Source organism: Narcine bancroftii, chromosome 8 (assembly GCF_036971445.1).
Source record: "Narcine bancroftii isolate sNarBan1 chromosome 8, sNarBan1.hap1, whole genome shotgun sequence".
Lineage (NCBI taxonomy): Eukaryota > Metazoa > Chordata > Chondrichthyes > Torpediniformes > Narcinidae > Narcine > Narcine bancroftii.
Window position 1 is genome coordinate 148620895 of NC_091476.1, and position 23847 is coordinate 148644741.

Sequence of the window (23847 nt, forward strand, 5' to 3'; positions counted from 1 at the left end):
ATTGGCAATTTTCATGATTTCTGTTAATCTCCATGAGATACTGATTAATTCAGCCATTGTCAGAAGTAATGCATATGCTCTGCAATATAGTTATAAGAAAGTGTTATTGAATCTTTTCATTTATTTGTAAAATACTGAAGACAGAAAAAAAAGCTTTGATAATATTGAGTGGTTAGATGTTGTAGGTTATGTGTCAGAGAATTGTATAGCACAGAAACAAGCCGTTTGGCTCAGTGCATCTATGGTGACCATCATACTCATCTTCTCGAGCTGAATTACACCTTTTCTGTAGGGTGGCAACCCAATTCTCTAGTAGAGCCTAACCAATTATATCGTGAAATCTTAACAGCCAATGAAGGGAAGCATGCCATCTGCCTTGTTGAAGGAACAACACCTTTCCGACTTGGCATCCTCCAGTCACATGGCATGAACATTGACTTTACTACTTTCCACTAAACCTGCTTGTCTTTTCTTCCCCCTCCCCTTTCCTGTCCTTCTAGTTCTCTCAAATAGCTATACCATCCCCTCTTCCCCCCTCATTGCTGCTGTCCCTGCCCTTCTTTCTCCACCTAACATCTCCTGCCTTTGCCACCCCCCTTTACCCCTCCTACTCTTTTGTTCAGACACTTGCCAGCATTTTCTCATTCCTTGATGAAGGGCTCTAACCCGAAACGTCAGTTCTGTATCTTTGCCATTGCTATATAAAGGACACTGTTTTAGCTGCTGAGCTTCTCCTGCAGTTTGTGTTTTTACTTCAGACGTGGTGTCTACAGAATTTTGGAATTTACATCTGCCTTGTTCAATACCCTGTCTCCCTGCATTGCTACTTTTAGGGAACAATACACACATACCCCTGCATGTCTTTCTCTTTTGTTTCTCTGAGAATACCTCCCCACCCCCTCCAGGTCCTACCATTCACTGGTCTTGCCTTGGTTTAACATCCCAAAATGCTTAGAATCAGAATTTCACCGAGTTGAGGGTCTTCCAGTAATTCTGGATGTCTATGTGTGAGACCCTGGAAAAAGCCCATAAATCAGAGTTCTCTGTCACCCTGCTGCTGGAGATAAACCATGACAGGATACTTGTATCCTTTTTCCAGACTCTTTGTGAATCTGCATTGTGCAAGGAGATGGGCAACTGTCTCCGCTCCACCACAGTTGATTCAGGGACAATGCGAGATGTAGGTGATATTCCTATTATACAGGAAGAATCCGACAGGGAAGGCTCCTCTCACCGCCACCCAGGTCAATCCTGGTGCTTATTTGTGAGCACCAGTGATGAGGCATTCTTCCAGATGACCAGGACTGTCTGCGCCAGGAACCACCCAAATATGTCCATCGAGTCCTTGTTTCTCAGTGTCTGGGGGACATTCTGTGCTGATTTCTGCTTGATGATGGCCTGGTAGTTGAAGGTAGTCTGAAAAACCTTTTTCATGAAGGATAAAAAGAATTGTCAATGGGTGGGGTTGACAATGCTTCATCAAAACTGAATGTGCAGTGGGGAGATTGCCAGTAAAATGAGGACAGGGTGGGAGGGGTTTGACGGGGGCCAGACGGGGACTGGTTAATCAGGGAGAGATAAAGTATGATGGACATTTCGTTGGCATAGTTGGTGATGCATAATTCATAAGGTCCAATTATTTAAAATATTAAGATATGCAATATGCTAATAAGTTAGGATGTTGCAGAGTAGTATTTGACTCCAGTTAAAAGATGTATATCTAATAATTCAATAACAATTGAAACTCACTAGTTTACAATTTTCATTGTGATGACAGAGTAAATATTGTGAGGTTGCCATATTTTCACTTGTATTTATGTATCATTGTGTAACTATAAAGACGTTGACTGACATCTGTCAGCTATCAAACCATTGCTGAGACTGCGGTAGGGTTGAGTTGGATGAACACGGCGCAAGGTGTATGGCACAGACTTTGCTGAATATGGGGGCTTTCCATCCAAGCGAAGCTTACTGTGGTGATGCACTTTGAATTACTGCACTGTACCACGTTGAAGATACCTTGCGAGAGACTTTCAGGAAGGGAGGGTAGGGGTGGGGAGGAGGAGTTGGGGGTGGTAGTTGTGGGGGGAGTGGTTATTAAACTGTGTTGAGATTCTCCTGGGGATAGGGAGAAGTTTTTTCATAAACTGAGTTCATGTGCAGCAATATGCAGGATTGTGGGAGCGCGATCGCTATTGCTGGTCATTTAACGTCTTGACAATGGGAAACATATTGGGGTATCTCTGAAAGCCACAAGAGGCTGCAGTCACGAAGCATAACCGCAACACTGAATTTTATTCATGGCTCTGCTCTGATTTATTTTTTCAGTTTTTAAACTGCTGAAACTAATTTTAATTAGTCACTTATTTGGCCTGAAAACATTTCAAAGACATGATTGATTTGTTCTTCATATGGGACACCTGTAAAAGTGTCCCATATGAAAATTACCATGAAAATCATATTGTAATATATCTGTATATTAAACTCCAGTCTGTATATTATGCTTCAATTCATGACCTGTGCATCATTAATGAAAATGTGAGCTATAACAGAGCAATTAAGCTTCCCATGGAGATCTTGGGCCGTAATCAAGTTCAATAAATTTGCAACATGCAGTGAAGAACTCAATATAAATAATGCTCATAATATTCATAACTTTTATTTAAAATGCCTTTATTTTATTTTACAAAATAAATAAGCTTTTATAAGCTTCTGGATATCATAAAATTAGAAATTTAACAATGGCATAACTAGGAAAATGTAAACATCAACATTTGCTTTCAGGACTTAATGGCCTGTCAGATTTTCTGTAGTTCCCACTTTGCCATATCCTTTTTTTATTAATTTACAATTGCAGAGTCCTACTCAGTAGTGAAAATGCAACCAGCTCATAGAGACAAGTGGGAAAAATACCCAAATAAAACACGGAGAGGCGCAGGAGCAGAATTAAAATATTTTTCATTAATCTTCTTCTTTTCCTTATCATTTTATTTGTAATCTTAGCTGAGGTGAATTGTTTCTCTTTTCCACCAAAAAAAATGTAGTCTCCTGTATGCATTTCTCAAAACTGGAAGCAAATCTGACTCTGTGCCTCAACATTTGTAATCTCACAACTGTGTATAGGAGGTAGATGTTTTGACAAACTTATACCAGTACCAATGTCCTACACTCACTTTGATCACAACTTCTATTTTGTCCTCAATTTTAATCATCTTAATAACACAAAAAAATACTGTATTGTTCAAAGGTTCATAATGCTGAATGATAACACCTTTTTAGCTACCTCTGGCCAGCTAAAAAGGTGTTATCATTCAGCATTATGAACCTTTGAATAGTACAGGATTTTTTTGGTGTAACTGTACTAACATTAAAAAAACCCAAAGGATTAGCAATATCAAAATTAATGACATAAACAAACAGACACAAAAAGATGTGGTGGATAAACCAGTACTCTATCAGACTGTAAATGCAAATAGTAATATTGTAAAACTTGAATAGACGAATGCCATACTTTTAGCAAAAATACAGAACTTATGTAGGGAATCTTTGTAACTGTGGGCATTTGAATTGCTTAGATTTACAACTCAATATTGCTTAAAACGAAGAACCTAAGCAAAAAAAAAAAGAAATTCCAAAGGCACTCTCCAGTGGCATGATCCATATAATGCTATGAACCTCTACTCTGTGTGAGGAGAACACCACTTAACATTTCAATCTGATCTACTCCTACTTATAATCACATTTTAAAACATTTCAAATCTATGAATTAACTATTTGGACAGCCCTAACTTTTACATTTTGGGAAAGAGATCCATTTTCTTAAAAATAGCATCTGCCTTGAAATGATTGTTTGCTTAAAATCCTGGACAAAATTGTAACAAGATGATGCAGCATTTGTTATATCTGTTTTGTCACAGTTCGAACCATATTAATCAAGAATTATGCCACATCCAGAATAACAGAATATCATGAGTGAAAAACTCCCCATTGATTATCTGGAATTTTTATAGTTTTGTAGTCATGATATTAATCTGCTAGGCCATGGCTGAGGCAGGAATTTCAGATGCGACACTGTCCAATGGCTGCCAATGGCAATTCATCAGGGCATCGTAGAATTCCTCACTCTGTTCCATGAATTGTGCATTGGCTTCTTCAACATCTACGTTGGGAACTGGATCTGGAACGTGGCATTATGATAGTTACACTTCAGTAAACAAATAACACAATGGAGAACTTTTGTGATAATCCAAGTAAGAGAAACTTCATAATTTAATAGCAAAATAAGTTGGTGAAGATGTGGAAATGCTTAAAAGACATTTTAGACAAGTCCATGGATAAGAAAGGGTAAGAGGAACATGGGGGATTAGCTTGCTCGGCATGGACAAGATGGGCCAAAAGGCCTCTTTCCATACTGCAAAATTATTTGACTCTATAAAAGGTTTTGGCGACATCTAGATATAGAATCAAGCCTGCTGAGACTATGCTAATCCTCAACTACCCATTTACTCTCATACTACATTTTTTCCATTTTCCCCATATTTTCATCAATTTCTCCCAGATTTTACTGCTCTCCTCAAAAGGGGCCATTTACAACAGCCAGTTAACCTACCAACCTCACATCTTTGTATTTTGGGAGCAAACCCATGCAGTCACAGGAAGAACATGCAAACTTCACACAGATAGCACCTGAAGTCAGAATTAAACCCAGGTCTCTGAAGCTGAGACAGCAGGTCTATAGATTTTAAACTATGGTGTTTGTTAGCCACTACATTACTTAAATACAAATAAATCAAGTCTCACCATTCTCTTTCCCTCCTCCCAAAATCTGTGCACACACCCTCTATTTTGTATTTCACTCCTCATGTCATTTACGGATTCCTCTTTACACATGTTAGAATTATCATTCTTTCCCAATCAGTTCCTATGGTCTGCTCTCACCTCAGAAGAAACAAAAGATCAGAAAAGAACTACAAGTAAATAAAGGGCATTGAATTTGTGTTAAAAAGTTGGAGATTGTACAGCTGATAAGTTCCAACGGATTCAATTGCTGCAGATGGTTTGGACTGAACTATGAGTTGGCTGCGGGGTCTGCTAAAGTGCTCAAGGTGAATCCACAGACACACAGTGTCTCTGAGGGGACTCACTTTGGCTTCTCTTTCTCTGACAGTAAGAGAGGCTTCAGGCAATTTCTGCCGATGGTGCATGTGTCTGCCTTATGGCAAACAAAAACAAATTCCGTGTGATGTTACGCTGTTTTTATACATGACAATAAATAAATTGAATAAAAGGAATGGCTAAAGGCACTTCTTTATAAAAACTTTCAGTCACATCATGGAATGAGGGGACTCTGAAAAATCCCACTGTCACAGTCTAAAGAGCCATAATGTAGATTGCACAACAATCCTGTAATTAAACTGCCCCATTACTGATACCTGCATGTGTAAATATTCAGGAGTCACAATAGAATCATGAAATCTAAAGGAAAACAAACAGAATATTCCAACTCCTTATAAAGTTATGCTTAATATTGTGAAAATCAATTTTCTATCAGTGGGTGCTTGAACATATTTCAAAAATGAGATAGTAATTCTTAACTTACTGCAAAAGTAAGCTCAGTAAATTTGTACAACTTAAATCTCATATTTGAACACAAACTTTCAGATGACAACTTCCTGCATATTTTCCTTAATTAGTATGTACCCAACATCTAACAATTATTATCTGCAACCACCATAAAAAATGACCAAAACCTTGTCACATACTAGGAAATTTATTTGTACATTGGGGATAATGTTTCCTATAAATGATCCTGTCATGAGAGCCAGGAATTAATAAGACAACTTTTGTCTTATTAAGAATTTTTTTTAAACAATTCCTTTGAACATTACTGCTTTGAATCCTCAAAATCAATGCAATTCTGCAGGTGTATAAGAATTGATATTGATTCTAGTCAACTGGCACATAAGATTTTACTTAAATGTTGGCAGTGAGATAACTGACAGCGAGCCGATTGGCAAGACCACCAAGCCAAGATTCAGGTTGCATGAGACTGACAGAATATTTCACTGGGATAAGAACCAAACATGTAATGCACACAAAGTCAATTTGTTTTAAAATAATTCCATCATTCAAAGTTATTAGCTTCTATTTGCTTAGTATAGTTACCAGGTATCAGGAAACAAAGATGTTATGTTTCTAGAAGTAGGAAGACATATTGCCATAATTTCTTTGCCTTCATACTAATTCATTTATATTTAAAAATAGATCTCTTACTTGATTAAAAACAACTTTATCATATATAATAATAAATGGATATTCCAAAATATTTGAGTGTAGCCACTGAAAACACAAAATAACTACACACACAGTTGCAGGTAAATCAGAACTCGCTACTCGAGTCACATGCAGATTCTTTTAAAACATTGAACCAGGTGCAGGCCACGTAATGACGTCCCATGCTGGTTCGCTAGACTTCTGGGAGTTGTAATTTATCTATAGCACCGCTACACAACCCCCCTCCAAAGAACCTGCAGATTTTTGGGAGGTCAACCCCTTTGTCGGACTGCTGGCTGTTGAATAGGGGCAGCTTTGTCAACATGGGCAGATTTGAGCCTGTCAATTGTGAAAGTCAGACTGCCCATCAATGTCCAAGATGCAGGTTGACCTCGCTCATCTTATCATCCTGTATGGTCCCTTGTATGGCGCCTGCAAGGGCTGTCTACGTACGAACACATATTCACAGTCCTTCAGTTCATGTGGTACAAAAGAAACATGTTTGTCATATGATGCTGGTGATACAGGGATAATTTGCCTATGGTATCCCTTGGTATGTTTGGCAGCTCTTTGGGAACTTTATCTTTACTGGATCTGTGTGGAATGAATTTTCCTGGAACCACCAAAAGCTCAGAGATGAAGTGTGAAGGTCTTCTTTTGGAATTGTCCTAATGCCGAGCAATACCCATGAAAATTTGTCTACCCAGTTAGGACCATCCATAACAAAGATGTAAATTGAGGTCCTTTGTCAGAAGTGATGTGTGCCAGAAAGCCGAAGTGAGCCACCCAGGAATTAAGGAATACTCGTGCACAAGAATCCGTAGAAGCATCCGCCATGAAGACTGCCTCAAGCCATCAATTAAACCTATTGATCACTGTGAAGATATAGTGCTAGCCTTGTGAAACTGGAATTGGTCCCACAATGACCAAATGGACACGGTCGAAACGGCGCGTTACGGGTGGGAAGGATTGTAGCAGTGCATGGATTTTGACTTTTTGACAAGCCATACAAGATCTGGCCATTTGCATGACGCCTTTCTTCAGATCATGCCAAACAAATTTGTCTGAAATCAGACAAACGGTCGATCTGATGCTTGGATGAGAAAGATCATGGACAGAATCAAATATGTGACATCTCCACAAAGCTGGAACCACTGGCTGTAGATGTCTTGTTGACACATCGCAAAAGAGCAGCTTGCTGTCAGCATCGATTTGCACATCACTCCATCTCACCATCTTGTGCTTGGTCCATAGCTTACATCTCGAGCGCAACTGAATGGGAAAGTGCATCAGCCACTACATTGTCTTTTCCAAAAATTATTCTGACAGAGAATTCCAAAATGAAGGATAACTGCCGCTGTTGTTGAGCTGACCAGGGCCTTCAAAAATGCGAAGGTCAAGGGTTTATGGTCTGTGAATGTGGTGAAGCGTCTGCCTTCCAAAAAGTAATGGAAGTGATGGACAAATATATGGTTAGGAGCCCTTTTTCAAAGATGCAGTATTTTTTCTCAGCTTCACAGATGTGGCGGCTAAAGAATGCCAATGTCTTCCATTGCCCATTGAAATACTGCTGCAGAGCAGCCCCTATGGCCACATCAGATACGTCTGTTGAAAGGGCAGTGGCTGCGTTTAGAACTGGATAACTGAGCATGGTTGCTTGAAAGCATTTCATCTGTCCAATGAATAGATTTGGCAGACAGCAGATTGAACAGAGGCTTCATAACATGAGTTGCTGCACAATAAAAATTAACTATGCCCAAGAACTCTCGCAGATCTTTGACAGAGTTTGATCTGGAATATTCAGTAATGGCATCGATCTTGGAAGGCAATAGAACCACGATCTTGTCGTTAATTGTATGCCCCAGGAATTCTAATGACTGTTGTCCCAAAACACATTTTTCTGGATTGATGGTCAGTCCAAATTCTTGCATATGACTAAAGAGTGTAGGCAGATGTTCCATGTGCTCTTCTTTAGTTTTGCTGGCGATTAATATGTCGTATAGATAAATGAAGACGTTGGCCATGCCACGCCCTACTGCATCCATAACTCACTGAAAGGTCTAAGCTGCATTTTTTAACCCAAAAGCACACATAAAAATTTAAACAATCCGAAAGGGGTAATTATTGCCGTTTTCAGGATGTCGTCTGGTTCCAATGGTACCTGGTGATATCTGCGCACCAAGCCCACTTTTGATATGATTTTCGGACCATGCAGTTTCACTGAAAAATCTCAAATATGGGGAATAGGGTAGTGATCCTGTACAGTGGCGTTGTTGAGTCTTCTATATTCTCCACAAGGTCTCCACCCTCTGGTGCATTTTTGGACTAAATGTAATGGAGATGCCAATGGACTGTTGGACATGTGAATTTGCCCCAACATTTTGGGGAATTCTTGTTTAGCTAACTGCAATTTCTCTGGAGGCAAGCGACATGTCTTAGCATGAATGGGAGAGCCCTTGGTAGAAATATGGAGAGTTACTCCATGTTTCGCGATGGGGGTCGAAAACTGCAGAATTGTAATTTCGGGAAACTCTTCTACAAGTCTGGAGAACTTATCAACAGTCTTTTTCAGGGATAAAAGACATAGCGCAGGAACATGCGATTCTGCCAGGTAAATAGTTTGAAAGGTGGTATATCCACCAGCCGACACCCTTTTAAATCCACCATGAACGAATGAGCTCGAAGGAAATTGGCCCTGAATACCGATCGTGACACTGTTGCTATAAATAAAAGACCACGTGTAAATGTTCCCCTCGAACTGAACATTCATTTTTTTGATGCCATATGTGGGTATGTTGGAACTATTGACTGCGGTGAGTTGGAGGTTAGGGGTAGGATAATGTGTATCGAAACCAATTAGTGGAAAATCACTACCTCTAATCCTGCGTCAACCAAAAATTTACGTTGGGATAACTGATCCTAAACATGTAGAAGGCTTGTAGATTTTCAGCAACCATCACAGCCAGGGTGTTTCCTGAGAACGCACAGGGTGGCAGGCACCTACCAACATTGACTGCCCAACACCGGAGGTAAAAGTAACAGGTGGAAGTGTCGAGAGGCTGTCTGCCTAACTTGAGACGTTGCCTCATTATAGGAGTTGGTGTGTTGAGACTGTTGACTTGGGAAGTAGTGTCAACAATGGAGGTGCTGGGTGCAGACAGCTGTGATGCTTTAGCATTGTCCAAAGACCTTTTGGTGTATTTTATTTGCTAGCCTCAGGACATCTGCCTCTGCAGCTACTGTCTAGGGTCTTCAAAAGAACTCTGCAATAAGAGTGTAATGTCTTCTGGCATCCTCTCCAGGAAGAGCAGTTTGAATAACATATCTGGCCGTTAGCTGGGTGCCAGGCACAGCATGTCGCCCATTATTTCGGATGGGGTGTGGTCACCCAACTCCTCCATGTGTAACAGTCTGGCGGCCCTCTCTCTGTGGGTCATGCTGTAAATTCGCAGCACAGCGCTTTTAGAGTGTTATACTCTGCAGGTTCCAGTGGATCGTTCAGGACGTCACGACTCGCTTGGCAGTGGCTTGGTCCAAGGCACTGGCAAGGTGATAATAGCAAGTCGTGTCCACCTCGATCTTCCTAAGGTGAAATCGTGCATATTCTTTTAAAACACTGAACCATGTGCGCCACATCATGACGTTATGATGTCCTCTGCCGGTTTGCTAGACTTCTGGGAGTTGTAGTCTATCTATAGCGCCACCACACAAGATCTTTTTTGTATTGCGAACTAAACAAATAAGCTTAAGTATCGAGCAAACAAGTCACTAAAATAATACTTTTAAATCAGTAAGGGACTGACATAAAAGTAACTTGGTTCTGAGAATAACAGTTGTCATTGATTTTAACTGGGGGAGGAGTGTAATAATGAACATACAGACATGGGAAGCAATGAAGTGGTTTAAAGGGACCATATGGTATATCACTTACTCCATAATTTTCTCTTTGTTTTGCACTTTTATAAAGTACATCATAGAGGCAAAATCTCCAGGAAAATCTGGGTCAGTGTATTTAAGGTACTATTTGTAATGGCTTAAAGCAGCAACAACATTAATGGGGGTATGGAATGCATTATCAAATCAACCATAGGTGAATTTGAAACATAATATGAGAGCAAACTGAATAAATGAAGAAATTAAGAAAATGAAAGTCAAAAGAATGAATGGACTGTTCTAATTTGAAATGTCGAATAGATATGAAATGAGAAATGGACTCCTTTTGTGATGAAATTATAGATTTTTTTTCCTCAAAGAACATGAAATAAAGAAAAAAAAATGGAGCCAGAAACAAGATATTTGAACGGTAGGGTTGGTGTAGCAGTTAGTGCAACGCCGTTTCAATGCCAGTGACCGAGGTTTGAATCCCGTGCTGTCTGTAAAGAGTTTGTACATTCTCTTCGTGTCTGCATGGATTTTCCCTGGGGCTCTGGTTTCCTCCCATGTACTGGGGTTGTAGGTTAATCAGGTGTAATTGGGCAGCATGGGCTCGTGGGCCGAAACGGCCTGTTACCGAGCTGTATGTGTAAATTTAAATTTAAGATATCCCAAGTGGGAAGCTTTCCCATGGGCTGCTTTTGCTCAATGAATTTATTATTTTTTATTCTTCAGGACTATAATAACTTTTGCATGTTTTCTTATTGTAAACTGAGCTCAATTAAAAATATCATCAAACCAACTTTGATTACAATTAAATTGGACACGGAAAAGAAATATTGATCTTACCTTCAAGAGCATCATCTCCAAATTCTTCATAAGTCTGTAAATAGTAAGTATTTTGTTTCAAATCTACATATCCCAACATACTCCTGGTCCTCTCATTAACCTAACATACTTCTTGTTATTTTGTCTGTTTGCCACCTTCCCACACAAACTCGGTTTTAGAAGATCGTATCAATGGTCACTATGAACCATGTGAAATTATTAACAGTAATAAAAGCAACACACTGAATTACTTTGTTGACAGTTGGGAGAAGTTGACGTAACAGAAATGAGTGGAAGCAATGCTTTGAAGCAAGGCCAAGTTTAGTAATCAAGCGCTGTGCAGTTTTAAAACTTCAAGAAAACATCAAGAGGGCAGTGGAACAATGGATAGAGTAGTATAAAGGATATGTAAAGAACTAATGATCCAGACTAATGATCTGGACACAGTTCCAATTGGAATAAGAGCAAATTAATCAATTAACTAATTCAGGAATTAAAATAAATGACAAATAATAACAATTGAACTACCAGTAGTGCTAAAAATATTTAGAGCATATGTCCTGCAGCAGAGGAATTTTGCCTTTTTTTTCGATTCCCTATAATCCAAAAATCTGACAGCCTCAATGCTTCTGGGGGAGAGAAATTCAAAGACTCATAATCTTCTAGTGAAATAACACTGCAACTCAATTTTAAATGGGCATCCCTTTATCCTGAAACGATATTGTTTAGTCATAGATTTCCCACTGTGAAATACGTTTCCCTTTTCAAGCTACCTCATATTTCAATAATATTTCAATGCTGTAGGTAGTCTTCCCTTCTCCTATTCTAACCTCTAAAAGGCCAGCATTTAACTTGCCTTTCTAATTAAATGCTAAACCTATGCTAATTGCTGTTTTTGGTACATGTAGCCCACATCTCTATGATCACCAGCATTCATTAGTGTAATACCATCAAAAATAATATTCGACTTTTTCTGCTCTTCCCATTAAAGTGGATTGAAAATTCCCTTGCATTGTTTACCATTACCATCTGGTTCTTCATTCACTTTAATTAGTCAAGTGGCCTCCAAATTGTTGAATAACCTCCAAACTAAACATTAAAATCAAACTAATATAACTTTATTAATTCTTTATAGTTGCCTACTATAAACGAATGCAGGAGATTGGGAGGTAGCAAAACCAAAATCACTCATAGCAATAACAAAAAAAAGGAAAGTAGAGGGCCTATGCAATTGTCAACAAAATTCGCTGTTTAGGAGATATTCAGAAATGAAATATTTTTGTTCTATGTGACATATTGTGGCCCTGGAGGTGATATTCTAGTTCTCCAGCTTTTGATAATTTTACCTGCATGGTACTTGGTGTATAACCATATTGTTGGTAGCTGTAGCTGTAACTGCCAGTGTACTGATCATATCCCCAATGGGTATAATAATTCTGGTATGGTTGGTAATACTGGCTGTAGTTATAGGCATATGCCTGGCTGTAGTCTGGTAGCTTCACTGCACGATTTCTGAAAGTTAAAAGTAATTTTACTTGTTACATAATGGTAAAAGTTACAAAATTATAGAGTATATGCTAAAAAAAAATTGAGACCTAGTATTTTATTGTTGACTATATGTACTAATTAGTAAAATTATAAGTACAGTTAAATATAGACACTACAGCAAACAGTTCTTTTTAGCTCAGTGCTGACTATAATTATTGGCTCTAGAACATGGATATATTTTACTAATTAAATATACACTGAAGCATACTTCTGTGAAATGCGTTATTTACAGAGCCTCAACTGTTATCACGCACAGATACAAAGGGTTCTGGATAATTCACAATCCTAAAGTATTCTTCACAGTTTAGGAGATAAATTGGGGCAGGTTTTCTAGTGTAGGCCACAAACAAACACTTCAAAACAGATCTCATTTAAAATACTGGAGCTCTGCTCAAGCTAGACAAGGAGGCTCCATGGGGGCCTTTGCAAAAACTTTAAAGAGTGCCCAAGAGACTTCACTAATGGATTGTTGTTTTGAAAAGCAACAGATGAAAGAGATCGGAGGAGTAGTTCAGAGCCACAGACTGTCTGGAGTGTAGCTTGCTGTTCTAAGAGGGACATGTGGTTTTGCAAGCAGAGAGTCAAACAGGCTTTTTCTCTGTGAGAGATCAGTTCTGCAGTGCTACAGACAGCAGAAGCAGCTGGGACTGGGATAGGACAAGCTGGAAAGCTTGTGGAAAAACCCCATTTGGAAGACTGGTTGTGAGTGCTCAGTTCATCCTAGTCAAAGCCCTTGGGTTCATGCAAGAGGAGAGGATTGGCTGCCTAATGTTTCACTTGAAATAAAAGAAACAAAAAGGAACTCTGTAGTGACCTAAAAGAGGTTATCATTTGGAAACCCTGATGGTGCAAGTTTCTTAGGCAAAACACTGATGTGGCTGATTAAAGGGGATCAGCTTGTGTCCAGAAACAACAAATCTCTCTCTGAAAACTGACAAGAACCTTCCTGAGTGGTAACCTTTCAAACAACAAAGCTTGGTGAAATTCGTAAATGTTAAATTTTGTGCACAGTATAAGAATTGCCTGCAACCAGTAAACTTGGAGGAATGAGAAGTGAGATTGAACTGTGAATCAAATAACTTTTTTGAACTTACATACACATTACGTGCGCTTAGAATTACAAGGGGTTGTTAGGTTAGTTAATAGTGATAAGTTAAAGTGCGATCCTGTTTTCATGTTTAAAGATAATTAAAAGCAACTTTTGTTTCAGTAACCGTTTGTCTTGGTGAATATCTATTGCTGCTGGGTTTTGGGGTCCTCTGGGCTCGTAACAACAGCTTCTAACTACTTCGCTAAAACTAATCATTGCAGAAGGACCTTTAGAAGCACTGATATATTTCAGTGGCACAATGATATTAATCTAATGCATATTTAACTTCTTGTGGACAATGCAAAACATTTCTAAAGGAGGACAGTATTAAATGCAGTGGTGTAGATAAAAGGTTCAGAAAGATAGTGTAGAAAGTGCAACACCCAACCTTTGTGGTTCTCCAATGTTGCTTACGTTTTTGGTATTGCCACACTTAGCCTTAAAGCCTTTCCTCCGATGCCAATCACACCTTGACACTCAGAAAGTGCTCGTTTCTGTTCATTTTCATCTGAGAACTTCACAAAGCCATAGCCTCTATAAAAATTGGAAGAAAAATGCATTTTATCTCTAATGTGATTATTTACAACAGGGTGTGGCAGCTTCTGGATTGGATAACTGGAGGGCCTCTAATATCTTACCATGCAATCCAAAGCAATGTACTTAATAATGTAGAGCATTTCTCCTCCATTACTCAGGAAGTGAATTAGGGGCAGGAGCATATGGATGAAGGGGAGGAAGATGGGTCAAAGGGTAGTCACAGAGATGGCACAGGGAGGTGGATGGCACAAAGAGGATCAGTGGACAAAATAGGAAACTGAAGATCATTTGGCCAAGGGCAAGTTGAGGAGACAATGAAGTAAGAGGTGCCGCGAAGACAAACGAAGACTGTCAACAGTGAAAGGATGATTGGGTAGTTTGGGGTGAAAAGCCTCAACATAATATTAATTAAGGCAACTACTATCTGAAGATGGACATACTGTATCCTAATCTGGCAAGGCCCAAAATGAAGCCATTTAACCAAGGCTAAACCAGTCTTCAACCTTCCAGTTAAGGCTTGTTTCAATATTCTCTCAAGCATAGTGCACACAGAAGAACTTTGTGCAAGTAATGAACATTTGATTTAACTTCACACCCCAGCACGTTCCATGCAACAAACAACCCATTCAATAATTTCAGCCCAAGGTTTTCTCAGGTTTGCAATCAACTCACCAAAGACAGGTGTTGGATTATAGATCCATGTAGAATTAAATACAATCTTATATTGTCCTTCATTTAAAATTATTACACTCAGTTGTAAAACAAGAGTTCTGTGAGTGTGTTAGTTCTACCAATGCAAATAGTGCAAATAGAATGGGAAGAAAAAGTAAAATTCTCATTAAAGATTATCCTGAAACATTAATTTTGTTTCTTTCTCCAGGGGTTGTCAGATCTATGTGTATTTTCACAATTTTTTGTTTTTATTTATGATGTTGAACATCTATGGATTTTCTGCAGTGGGTACTACCTTCTATATCACCCATACCACCTACAACTATTTTAAAACGGCTTATTTTGAAAAAGGTGGGATAATCCTAATTTTGCATGGATGATCACTGTTATTTGGAAAAAAAAAGGAGTCACAGCAATGGAATTGTTAGTGTTGTTCCTCAAGTTTCAGGGATCCATAAATGGGGTTTTCCCCATGAACATGTTGGCTTCTGCTGCAACCCAAATATGGGCTGGGAAGTTAACTGGTACCAGTTAAACATTCATTTCTGTGGATATTTGGCAAAAGAATCAAAAGAAGAATAGGTTTGAGGATTATGAGAAAAAAAGGACATGGAATGGGACTTGAAAACTAGCATGGAACTGATGGGCTGAATGGCCACAAAGTGGATTGCAGGCCTACTTCAAACCTGATTGTAGATTGTCCACAACTAAAAAGGAAAAGTAACCAGAATTTTTTCCATTTTGTCTCTTGATCTCATTGAAAGACATATTCTGGCAACTATTTCATGAATCCCCATGTGTCACAGGAGGCCATTTGTCCCACCGAATCTATGCCAGCTCTAAAATCCATCCCATTGCCCAATTTATATCCCTGGTAATTATCTCACATATACCTATCATCATTCCTGATTCTGCCTGCATAAACTTGAGGATTAATTCACAGTAGCCAATTAACCTTACAACCAGCATATCTTTGGAATGTAGGTGGAAACAGAGCTCCCAGAGGAAAACCACGTGGTCACAGGAAGAACATATGAACTCTGGACAGGAATAAGGGAGGACTGAAGACTTGAGATGCAAGACTGCCGCACTACCTGAAGCAAAATGATGTCCTTTGACGCTGGTTAATGACTAGTGGTTGGTATGATGAACTGTGAGGGCCAACTTATCTGTGGCACACTGTCGATAGCACCAATACATCGTGCTGCTCCATTCAAACACTATCGTGCATGTAACTTATTTGGCATTAAGATATTACAACAAAAGCTATTGACCATTATTAATTTTTAAAAATTTTTAAATTTAGACATACAGCACAGTAATGGGCCATTTTGGCCCACGAGCCTGTGCCACCCAATTTACTTACAACCCTGGTACGTTATAAACAGTGGAAGGAAACCGGAGCCTCCAGGGAAAACCCAAGCAGACATAGGGAGAACGTACCAACTCCTTACAGCACGGGATCGAACATCAGTCTCGATCACTGGCGCTGTAAAGGCATTGCGCTAACTGTTATGTCAACTGTGCCACCCCGCTCCGTGCCCACTTCTAGAATATAGATGGTGTAAAGAGAATTCTAACACAAAAAAAAATTGAACTTAATGGTAATAAGAAGCTGTAACTAATGACATACTTGGAGTTTCCCAGATTGTCCAGTACCACTTTTCCTCCTCTACATGTGGGATACTTTTCAACAAAAAACTCGTAAAGCATTCCATCATCCACTTCTGGTGTTAAATCTCCAACAAACAATGAGTATTCAGGACTAGAGAAAAGGATATGAAAAACATCAACACTCAAGCATTAAAACTTTTTAAAAAAAATGAAAATATGTAATCACAATCTTGTTAAATGACATAGCACACCTGACAGGCTGAAGGGCCTACTCCTGTTTGTTTTCATAACCTCTTAAAACACAGAGATAGTAAAGATGTCAAAAGAGCTATAATAGTGTTATCAAAATTCTTGTATAATCTAATATTACATTAATGAATGATATCACCAAGCACAATGTAGAGGAGAAACAGGAATGGATTCCTGGTTGACTTTAAGAGGAAATTGTATAAGAACAAGAAGAATAGCCATTGCTGGATTTTACTTGGCCATGATTGTATACTAAGGGATGGAAGCACACAGCATTCCCAATCAACTAAACAACAATACAGAAAAATGAAAGGACACTTATTCACTTCAAAGATCACGGACTCGTCAAGAAGAATGAACCATGACTACATACTTTAAGGATGTCGTTTATAAATTTCTTCACAGCTATCTCTGTGGGTGAGGATAAAACCAGATAAGAAAAAATATTAAACATGGTGTATCAGGTACATGAGGGGATAAAAATGCATTCAACACCTTTGGAGAAAAAAGGGAAACGGGCATGGGTGTTTATAAGAAGAGTGGTGAGTGTATTTTTAAAAGGAGGATTTGATGACGTCTGATCTGATATGGAGGTCAGTATCCTTCAAATAAAGGAAACTGAACAAGGAAGATATTTCACAGTAAAAGATAGCAGGGAATAAATATACAGATCTTCTTTGGCTTGGCTTCGCGGACGAAGATTTATGGAGGGGGTAAAAAGTCCACGTCAGCTGCAGGCTCGTTTGTGGCTGACCAGTCCGATGCGGGACAGGCAGACACGATTGCAGCGGTTGCAAGGGAAAATTGGTTGGTTGGGGTTGGGTGTTGGGTTTTTCCTCCTTTGCCTTTTGTCAGTGAGGTGGGCTCTGCGGTCTTCTTCAAAGGAGGCTGCTGCCCGCCAAACTGTGAGGCGCCAAGATGCACGGTTTGAGGCGTTATCAGCCCACTGGCGGTGGTCAATGTGGCAGGCACCAAGAGATTTCTTTAGGCAGTCCTTGTACCTTTTCTTTGGTGCACCTCTGTCACGGTGGCCAGTGGAGAGCTCGCCATATAATACGATCTTGGGAAGGCGATGGTCCTCCATTCTGGAGACGTGACCCATCCAGCGCAGCTGGATCTTCAGCAGCGTGGACTCGAGTCCAAATATACAGATAACTTAACTATTAATGACATAACAGTCCATGAAAACTTGCATGTGCTTGATGGCATGGAAAGAATGGAGAAGTGAGCTTAAATAGACGAGAGGAGAAAAGAAACTGGGGTAGCTTTTCATTCAGGCACGATTTTTGTAGGAAAGAGGAATGCATGACTTGATCGTGCTTGATTAAATCAGCATGGCCCATATAAATTCAAATCTGCTCTCTTGGACTTAAGGAAGCAAAGATAAATTTAAGGAACCAAGGGGAACAATCAGGCTAGAAGACAGCAAGTTTTAAGACCATCAAAGGCACAATTAATGGAGTGTCTGAACATATCAACAACTGTAAAAGTTTAGTAATAAATTACCTGTTATCTGGCTGCTTTCCATAAGTGGCATAATTAAGCTTAAATCTTCTGGGCTGCTAGCAAACAAAAACAATTTGTTATCATTTGATTTTAATTAGCAAGCCACAGTATATAGTATCTAATAATTAGGAATGGTTACCATTGCTATTAAAGCCTCAGAAAATTAACCTATAATAAGCTAATACAGTAAAATCCAATTTTCTTTAGAAAATATTGGTGGTTTTGCAACTGGCTCATGCATAAATTCAGAATGTAAGCTAGGAATGGAGTCTAGATTGCAAACTAGTTGCAAGGCTAGAACTGGGGCTCCAGAGTGGGGCTCGGGGATGCAGATAGGATTGTGGCATAGATGTATAACCAGAGATGGGATTGGTATAGAACACCATATGTCAGGAACATGGGTAGATGTGTAGCTAGAATTTAGGTCTGGTTAGTTGTATACTTCCCGTTCCTTTTAAACTCATTGCCTCACACAAAAAAAAAGTATTATTCACCAGTATAATGTCTTAAAGTTGTGAAATATAGGTGCCTTGAGGTGTTAAAGTAGTAACATCTGACAGACTGCTAGTCTAGCACTACAAAAGGCAATTACCTAATTACTTTTGAATTGATTTGTCTATTTTCCCTCAATGGTTATCTGTTTCATTAACACTTTGACCAAAATACTTACAGGTGAAGCGCCTGGAAGTTTTTTCCCATTGATCTTAAGTAGACATCGTTCTGCAGTAGCTTGGTCTGTGAACTCCACAAAGCAGTAACCTGCGAGTGTCCTGAATGTAAAAGAACAGTTAAAAGGTTCACCTGAATCAACATTTTACACAATAATCACGGATGTTTCCATCTGTAAGTTAACATGTGATGCATGAAATTGGAGTAAATATTGCAACATTCAAGAGGAATTAATTATGTGTAATTTGTCATTTTTCACAACATGCGATAAGAAAGAAAGATTTTGTTTAGATACGGCGTCTTTTTAAATTGCCAGGTCATTCCAGTCTTTCCCAGCCAATGATTCATTCCAAAATGTTTTTACTATCACAACATGGGAAGAAATAGCAACCGACCTGCTCATTCAAAAAGTGCCGGAAAAATAAATTACACAGATAGCTTAAAAATCTATTTTAATGATGATATCAGTAGATAAACGGTGAAATTTTTACATCGAATGCAGTACCGGCTTTACTTAACATCTCATCTGAATGATGGCATGTCAGACAACCAATATCCTTCTGGCTCAGTAAGTATCTCCAATAAGTCCAAAGATGAATATGCTTGGAGGGTAACTAACACAGAAAAGTTTCCAACTAAGAAAAAAATTACACTTTTGAGGGGCATACAGGATAGAAATCAGAGTAAGTCAAATGGTTTCGCTCATGCCTCGTTCACCACCCAATAAGATCTGCTCTTCAACTTTTTAATTTAAACATACAGCATGGTAACAGCCCATTCTAGCCCATAAGCCTATGTCACCCAAATATCCGAATCAACCAACAGCCCCATACATTTTGAAGGGTGGGAGGAATCCCACACACATCTATTGCATTTTCCTATCCATTTCCCATAACCCTTGATTTCCATATGGTCCAAAGATTTATTTATCTCAGCCTTGAATACACTCTTCTTTGGCTTGGCTTCGCGGACGAAGATTTATGGAGGGGTAATGTCCACGTCAGCTGCAGGCTCGTTTGCTTAGCATCTCCATCCCTCCTACAGAAATCCAGATTCATAAGCCTGAAATAATTTTTTTCACCAATACCACATATATGCTTACCCAGTCGCTCGGTTACGAATAATTTTTACATTCGTTACAGTTTCACCCATTGTGGCAAATGCCCGGGAGATAAAATTTTCATCCATATAGTTTTCCAACTGCAAAAGAAAAAATACACAATTAGGTCAGTTGTTTCAGTGTGTAACAAATTATTAAAACCTACATTTATATTTAGTAGTTTCAATTTCATTCAAAGTTTGATAATGGACTATTCCAATTAAAAATATTAAGCATGCAGCTAGATATTGACTGAAAGAATGAACTTCCCTTTGAATATTTTGACTTTTTATATGTTTCCATTCATTATTCCAGAATAAAGAAATCACCATCCTAAACTATACCTTCTTAAACTTCATTCACTTGTCGATCCTGTGGGCAACACATATTTGGGCATCTATAATACCATAAGATACAATATCAGAAATAAGTTATTCAGCCCTTTGAGTCTGACCCCATTCAATTGTGAGCTGATCCATTCTCTCACCCATGCCCCACTCCCTGGTCTTCTTCCCATAACCTATCGTGCCCTGGCTAATCAATAACCTATCAATTTCTCTTTAAAATACACCAAAGGACTTGGCACAACCGCCAATGACAACAAATTCCACAGATTCACTACCCCTGGCTAAAGAATATTCTCCATATCTCTGTTCTAAGTGGACGCCCTTCAATCCTGAACTTGTCCCAAACTCTCCCACCTACTCCGCCCATGCCTTTTAACATATGAAATGTTTCAGTGAGATCCCGCTCATTCTCCCAAGTTCCAACGAGAACAGGCCAAGAGTCATCATACATTTTTCATCTGAGTAAAAACACAATGTTGGAGGAACTCAGCAAGTCAAACAGTGTACTCTACGTAGCAAGGATTCCTTGATGACGATGATAAACATTGGTATGTATCTTTATCTTTGCTATATAACCCAACACCCAACCCCAACCAACCAATTTTCCCCTGCAATCGCTGCAACCGTGTCTGCCTGTCCCGCATCGGACTTGTCAGCCACAAATGTGCCTGCAGCTGACGTGGACATTTACCCCCTCCATAAATCTTCGTCCGCGAAGCCAAGCCAAAGAGAAGAATAAAATACACTGTTTGAACTGCTGAGTTTCTCCAGCATTGTGCTTTTACTTCAATCATACTGTCTGCAGACTTTGATGTTTTGTTCCCCATCTGATAACCCTTTCATTCTCGGAATCATCCTGGTGAACCTCTTCTAAACCCTCTTTAACATTAGCACATTTTTTCTTAAATGAGGACCCCAAAACTGCTCATGATACTCACAATAGGTGGAAATGACCATTCTACTCTGTGGTCACTTTCAATCCAGTTCCTATCAATTTGGCAGGAGGCATTGTTGCCTGCCTTTCCCTCACCCTTCAGTGTGGCCACCTGTCTGTCCATACAATCTTGTATCTAAGATGTCCATTATACATTACATTAATGATGTTTTACACCACGAGTTTTTAATTTTGCAAAATTGATAGATTACTTAAGAACCTTTACTTTCAACCATAAACTACATGGACAAGTAGTATGTTAGAACATTTCAGTACTTTGCTAAGGGAAAATATCAATCAGTAGATTACCTAACACCCCTTAGATGAATGAGGTGAGAAAATCTACTCAAATACATTTTGAGAGAGGACATGATGGTCACATTCTAAATTAACTATTCAGAGAACAATTACACCACCATTACAAATTTGAAAACTCGAAATCAGTTTAAAAAAAAACTTGGCACTGATACCTTTCTCACTCTGTTGGAAGAAATCAAGCAGGTTCACTAACATCCTTACCCCTAGCCTGGCCTATAGCACTTTTGTCCCATAGTTGAGTGGTTGACTTAACTCTACTTTATCCAGAGTTACAGTTAACCACTCAACTGCAGACCACTGTGTTAAAACACCAAATATATGGGTTCAACCTTAACCTCAGGACCTATCAGTATGGAGTTTTGCAGGTTCCCCTGTCACCTTGTGTAATTCCACTAGGTAGAGTGAAACACGAAAGTCTGCAGACGCTGTGATTGTAGAAATGCTGTAGGAACTCAGCCAATCTTGCAGCGTCCATAGGAGGTAAAAATATATTACCGATGTTTCAGGCCTGAACCTTACTTCAAGGTATGAGCAAAGAACAGGAAAGCATCTGTGTATACTGGTTTCCACCCAGATCCTAAAGGTGTGTAGGGTGGTTGGCTGCTGTAAGTGAACCTTAGTGTGTCTGTGAGTGGTAGCATCTGGGAGAATTTTATGAGAACGTGGGAATGTTACAAAAGTGGGATTACTGTAGGATTGGAGCAAGTTGATGGTTGGTGTAGACCCAGTGGATCAAAGGGTCTGTTTCTAGGCTGTATCTCTCTGCCAGACGCCAATTCCAGCATTCCCCAATCATTTGCCAGGACCCTGGTTCCTGTCCTACCTTTAAATGCACCTGAGAAACACAAAAAACTGCAGTCTTGGACAAACAAGCTGGAGGAACTTAGCCAGTCAGGTAGAATCCATGAGTAGAAATGGTCAGTCAACGCTTTTAATCACGACCCTCTATGGAGACTGATAAAGGATCCTGATCCGAAATGTATTTCTTCCCATGGATCCTGCTTAACCTGCTGAGACCCTCCAAGTTACTCATTGCTTCTTGTAAACTTACTTGGTAATGCATCCCGCATCCCTTTCACCTGAATCAGGTCTACTACAATACTGCACAGGGTTATTAATCGTTTGGGACATCTGCTAATCTGGCACTAAAGCTCCGAGCCTGCCAGATGGTGAGGATATTACAAGTCCTGTTTGCCACACTGTGAAGGGATGAAGCTATGCCAACTATTGGCAACTGGGTCAGCGCTCTCCAGCTGGCCGCACTGTGATTGGATGAGGCTGCACCAGCTATTGGCAGCCGGGTCAGTGCTCTCCGGCTTCCCACACTGTTATTGGATGAGGTTGTGCCAGCCGTGTTAGCCCTCTCCGGCTGGCTGCACTGTGATTGGTTGCCGCTGCACCAGCTGTTGGCAGCTGGGTCAGCACACACTATGATTGGATGAGGCTGTGCCAGCTGTTGGCATCTGGGTCAGCACTCTCCGGCTGGCCGCACTGATAGGAAGAGGCTGTGCAGCTGGGCCAGTGGTTTCCGGCTCGCCGCTCTGTGATTGGATGAGGCTACGCCAGCTGTTGGCCGCTGGGTCAGCGCTCTCCGGCTTGCCGCGCTCTGATTGGATAAACTCGCTAAAGGGGCGGGACCTACCCCGGCCGCCCGCGGCCCCCGACTAACAGCGACAGCCGGCAATAACCTTGGCAACGCGGCGCCCTCCCGCCTCCTTGCACTCACATCACCCATCCACAGGCTCCGCGACATCCTCCTCGCCGTGGTCTTTCCTCGCCCTCAACTGAATCTCGGAGGAATTAAAATACATTCAACGATGCGAAAAGACGACACAGAGCGTGGCGGCGATCGCTTGACTCGCCTTCCGCCTGAGCGGTGATCACCGACGCTCTCCGCGACTCCGCCCCGCGGCTTCCACCCCGTTCCCGCCTCGCTCCACAGCGCCACCTGCAGTAGCGGAGGAACCGCTGCAGGAAGTGCTGCCTTGTTCCAGATCTGTTGTTGGAGAGTAAAGTCACACATAACCCTTTTCGAATTATCACCGACTGGTAGTGCAAAAAAAACATACACTCAACTTACACATGTAAACAAACTGCAATACAGAGAGGAAAAAGAAATCAATAGTGGAAAAGTAAGTCCTTAAATGAGTCCCTGATTGAATTCATTGGGTTAGGGTTAGGCTGTCTCGTAGTGCCCAAGAGGGGGTTCAGAGATTAAATTTAAGAATTATTGTCACTGAACATATATGACATCACACAATCCTGAGTTTTTTTTTCTTGCAAAGCAGAA

At 40.0% G+C, this 23847-nt stretch overlaps 1 protein-coding gene across 4 annotated transcripts; it reads right to left on the reverse strand.

Annotated features, from left to right (window-relative positions):
• Nucleotides 1-600: 600 nt before the first annotated feature.
• Nucleotides 601-23505, reverse strand: LOC138741354 (tRNA selenocysteine 1-associated protein 1-like). Of its 4 annotated transcripts, none has more exons than XM_069895285.1 (9): nt 23284-23505; nt 19962-20059; nt 18861-18960; nt 18191-18243; nt 16455-16586; nt 14027-14146; nt 12321-12486; nt 10996-11029; nt 601-1425 (listed from the first exon to the last, which is right to left on the reverse strand). In XM_069895285.1, the coding sequence occupies exons 1-9, from the start codon at nt 23308-23310 to the stop codon at nt 1259-1261; spliced, it is 897 nt and encodes a 298-aa protein (XP_069751386.1). In that variant the 5' UTR covers nt 23311-23505; the 3' UTR covers nt 601-1258. The 4 variants fall into 4 exon arrangements, with proteins under 4 accessions (XP_069751386.1, XP_069751385.1, XP_069751389.1 ...); XM_069895284.1 differs by having other exon boundaries at nt 18191-18246; XM_069895288.1 differs by lacking the exon at nt 601-1425 and adding an exon at nt 2653-4177 and having other exon boundaries at nt 23284-23502.
• Nucleotides 23506-23847: the final 342 nt, after the last annotated feature.

Excerpts from the sequence above, each read along its gene's own strand:
- LOC138741354 (XM_069895284.1), bottom strand. The coding sequence starts at position 23,310 with ATGTCGCGGAGCCTGTGGATGGGTGAT. Across the intron at positions 20,060-23,283 it reads GGAGCCTGTGGATGGGTGAT|TTGGAAAACTATATGGATGA; the intron begins GTGAGTGCAAGG and ends TTTCTTTTGCAG. Across the intron at positions 18,961-19,961 it reads ATTCGTAACCGAGCGACTGG|GACACTCGCAGGTTACTGCT; the intron begins GTAAGCATATAT and ends TTTTACATTCAG.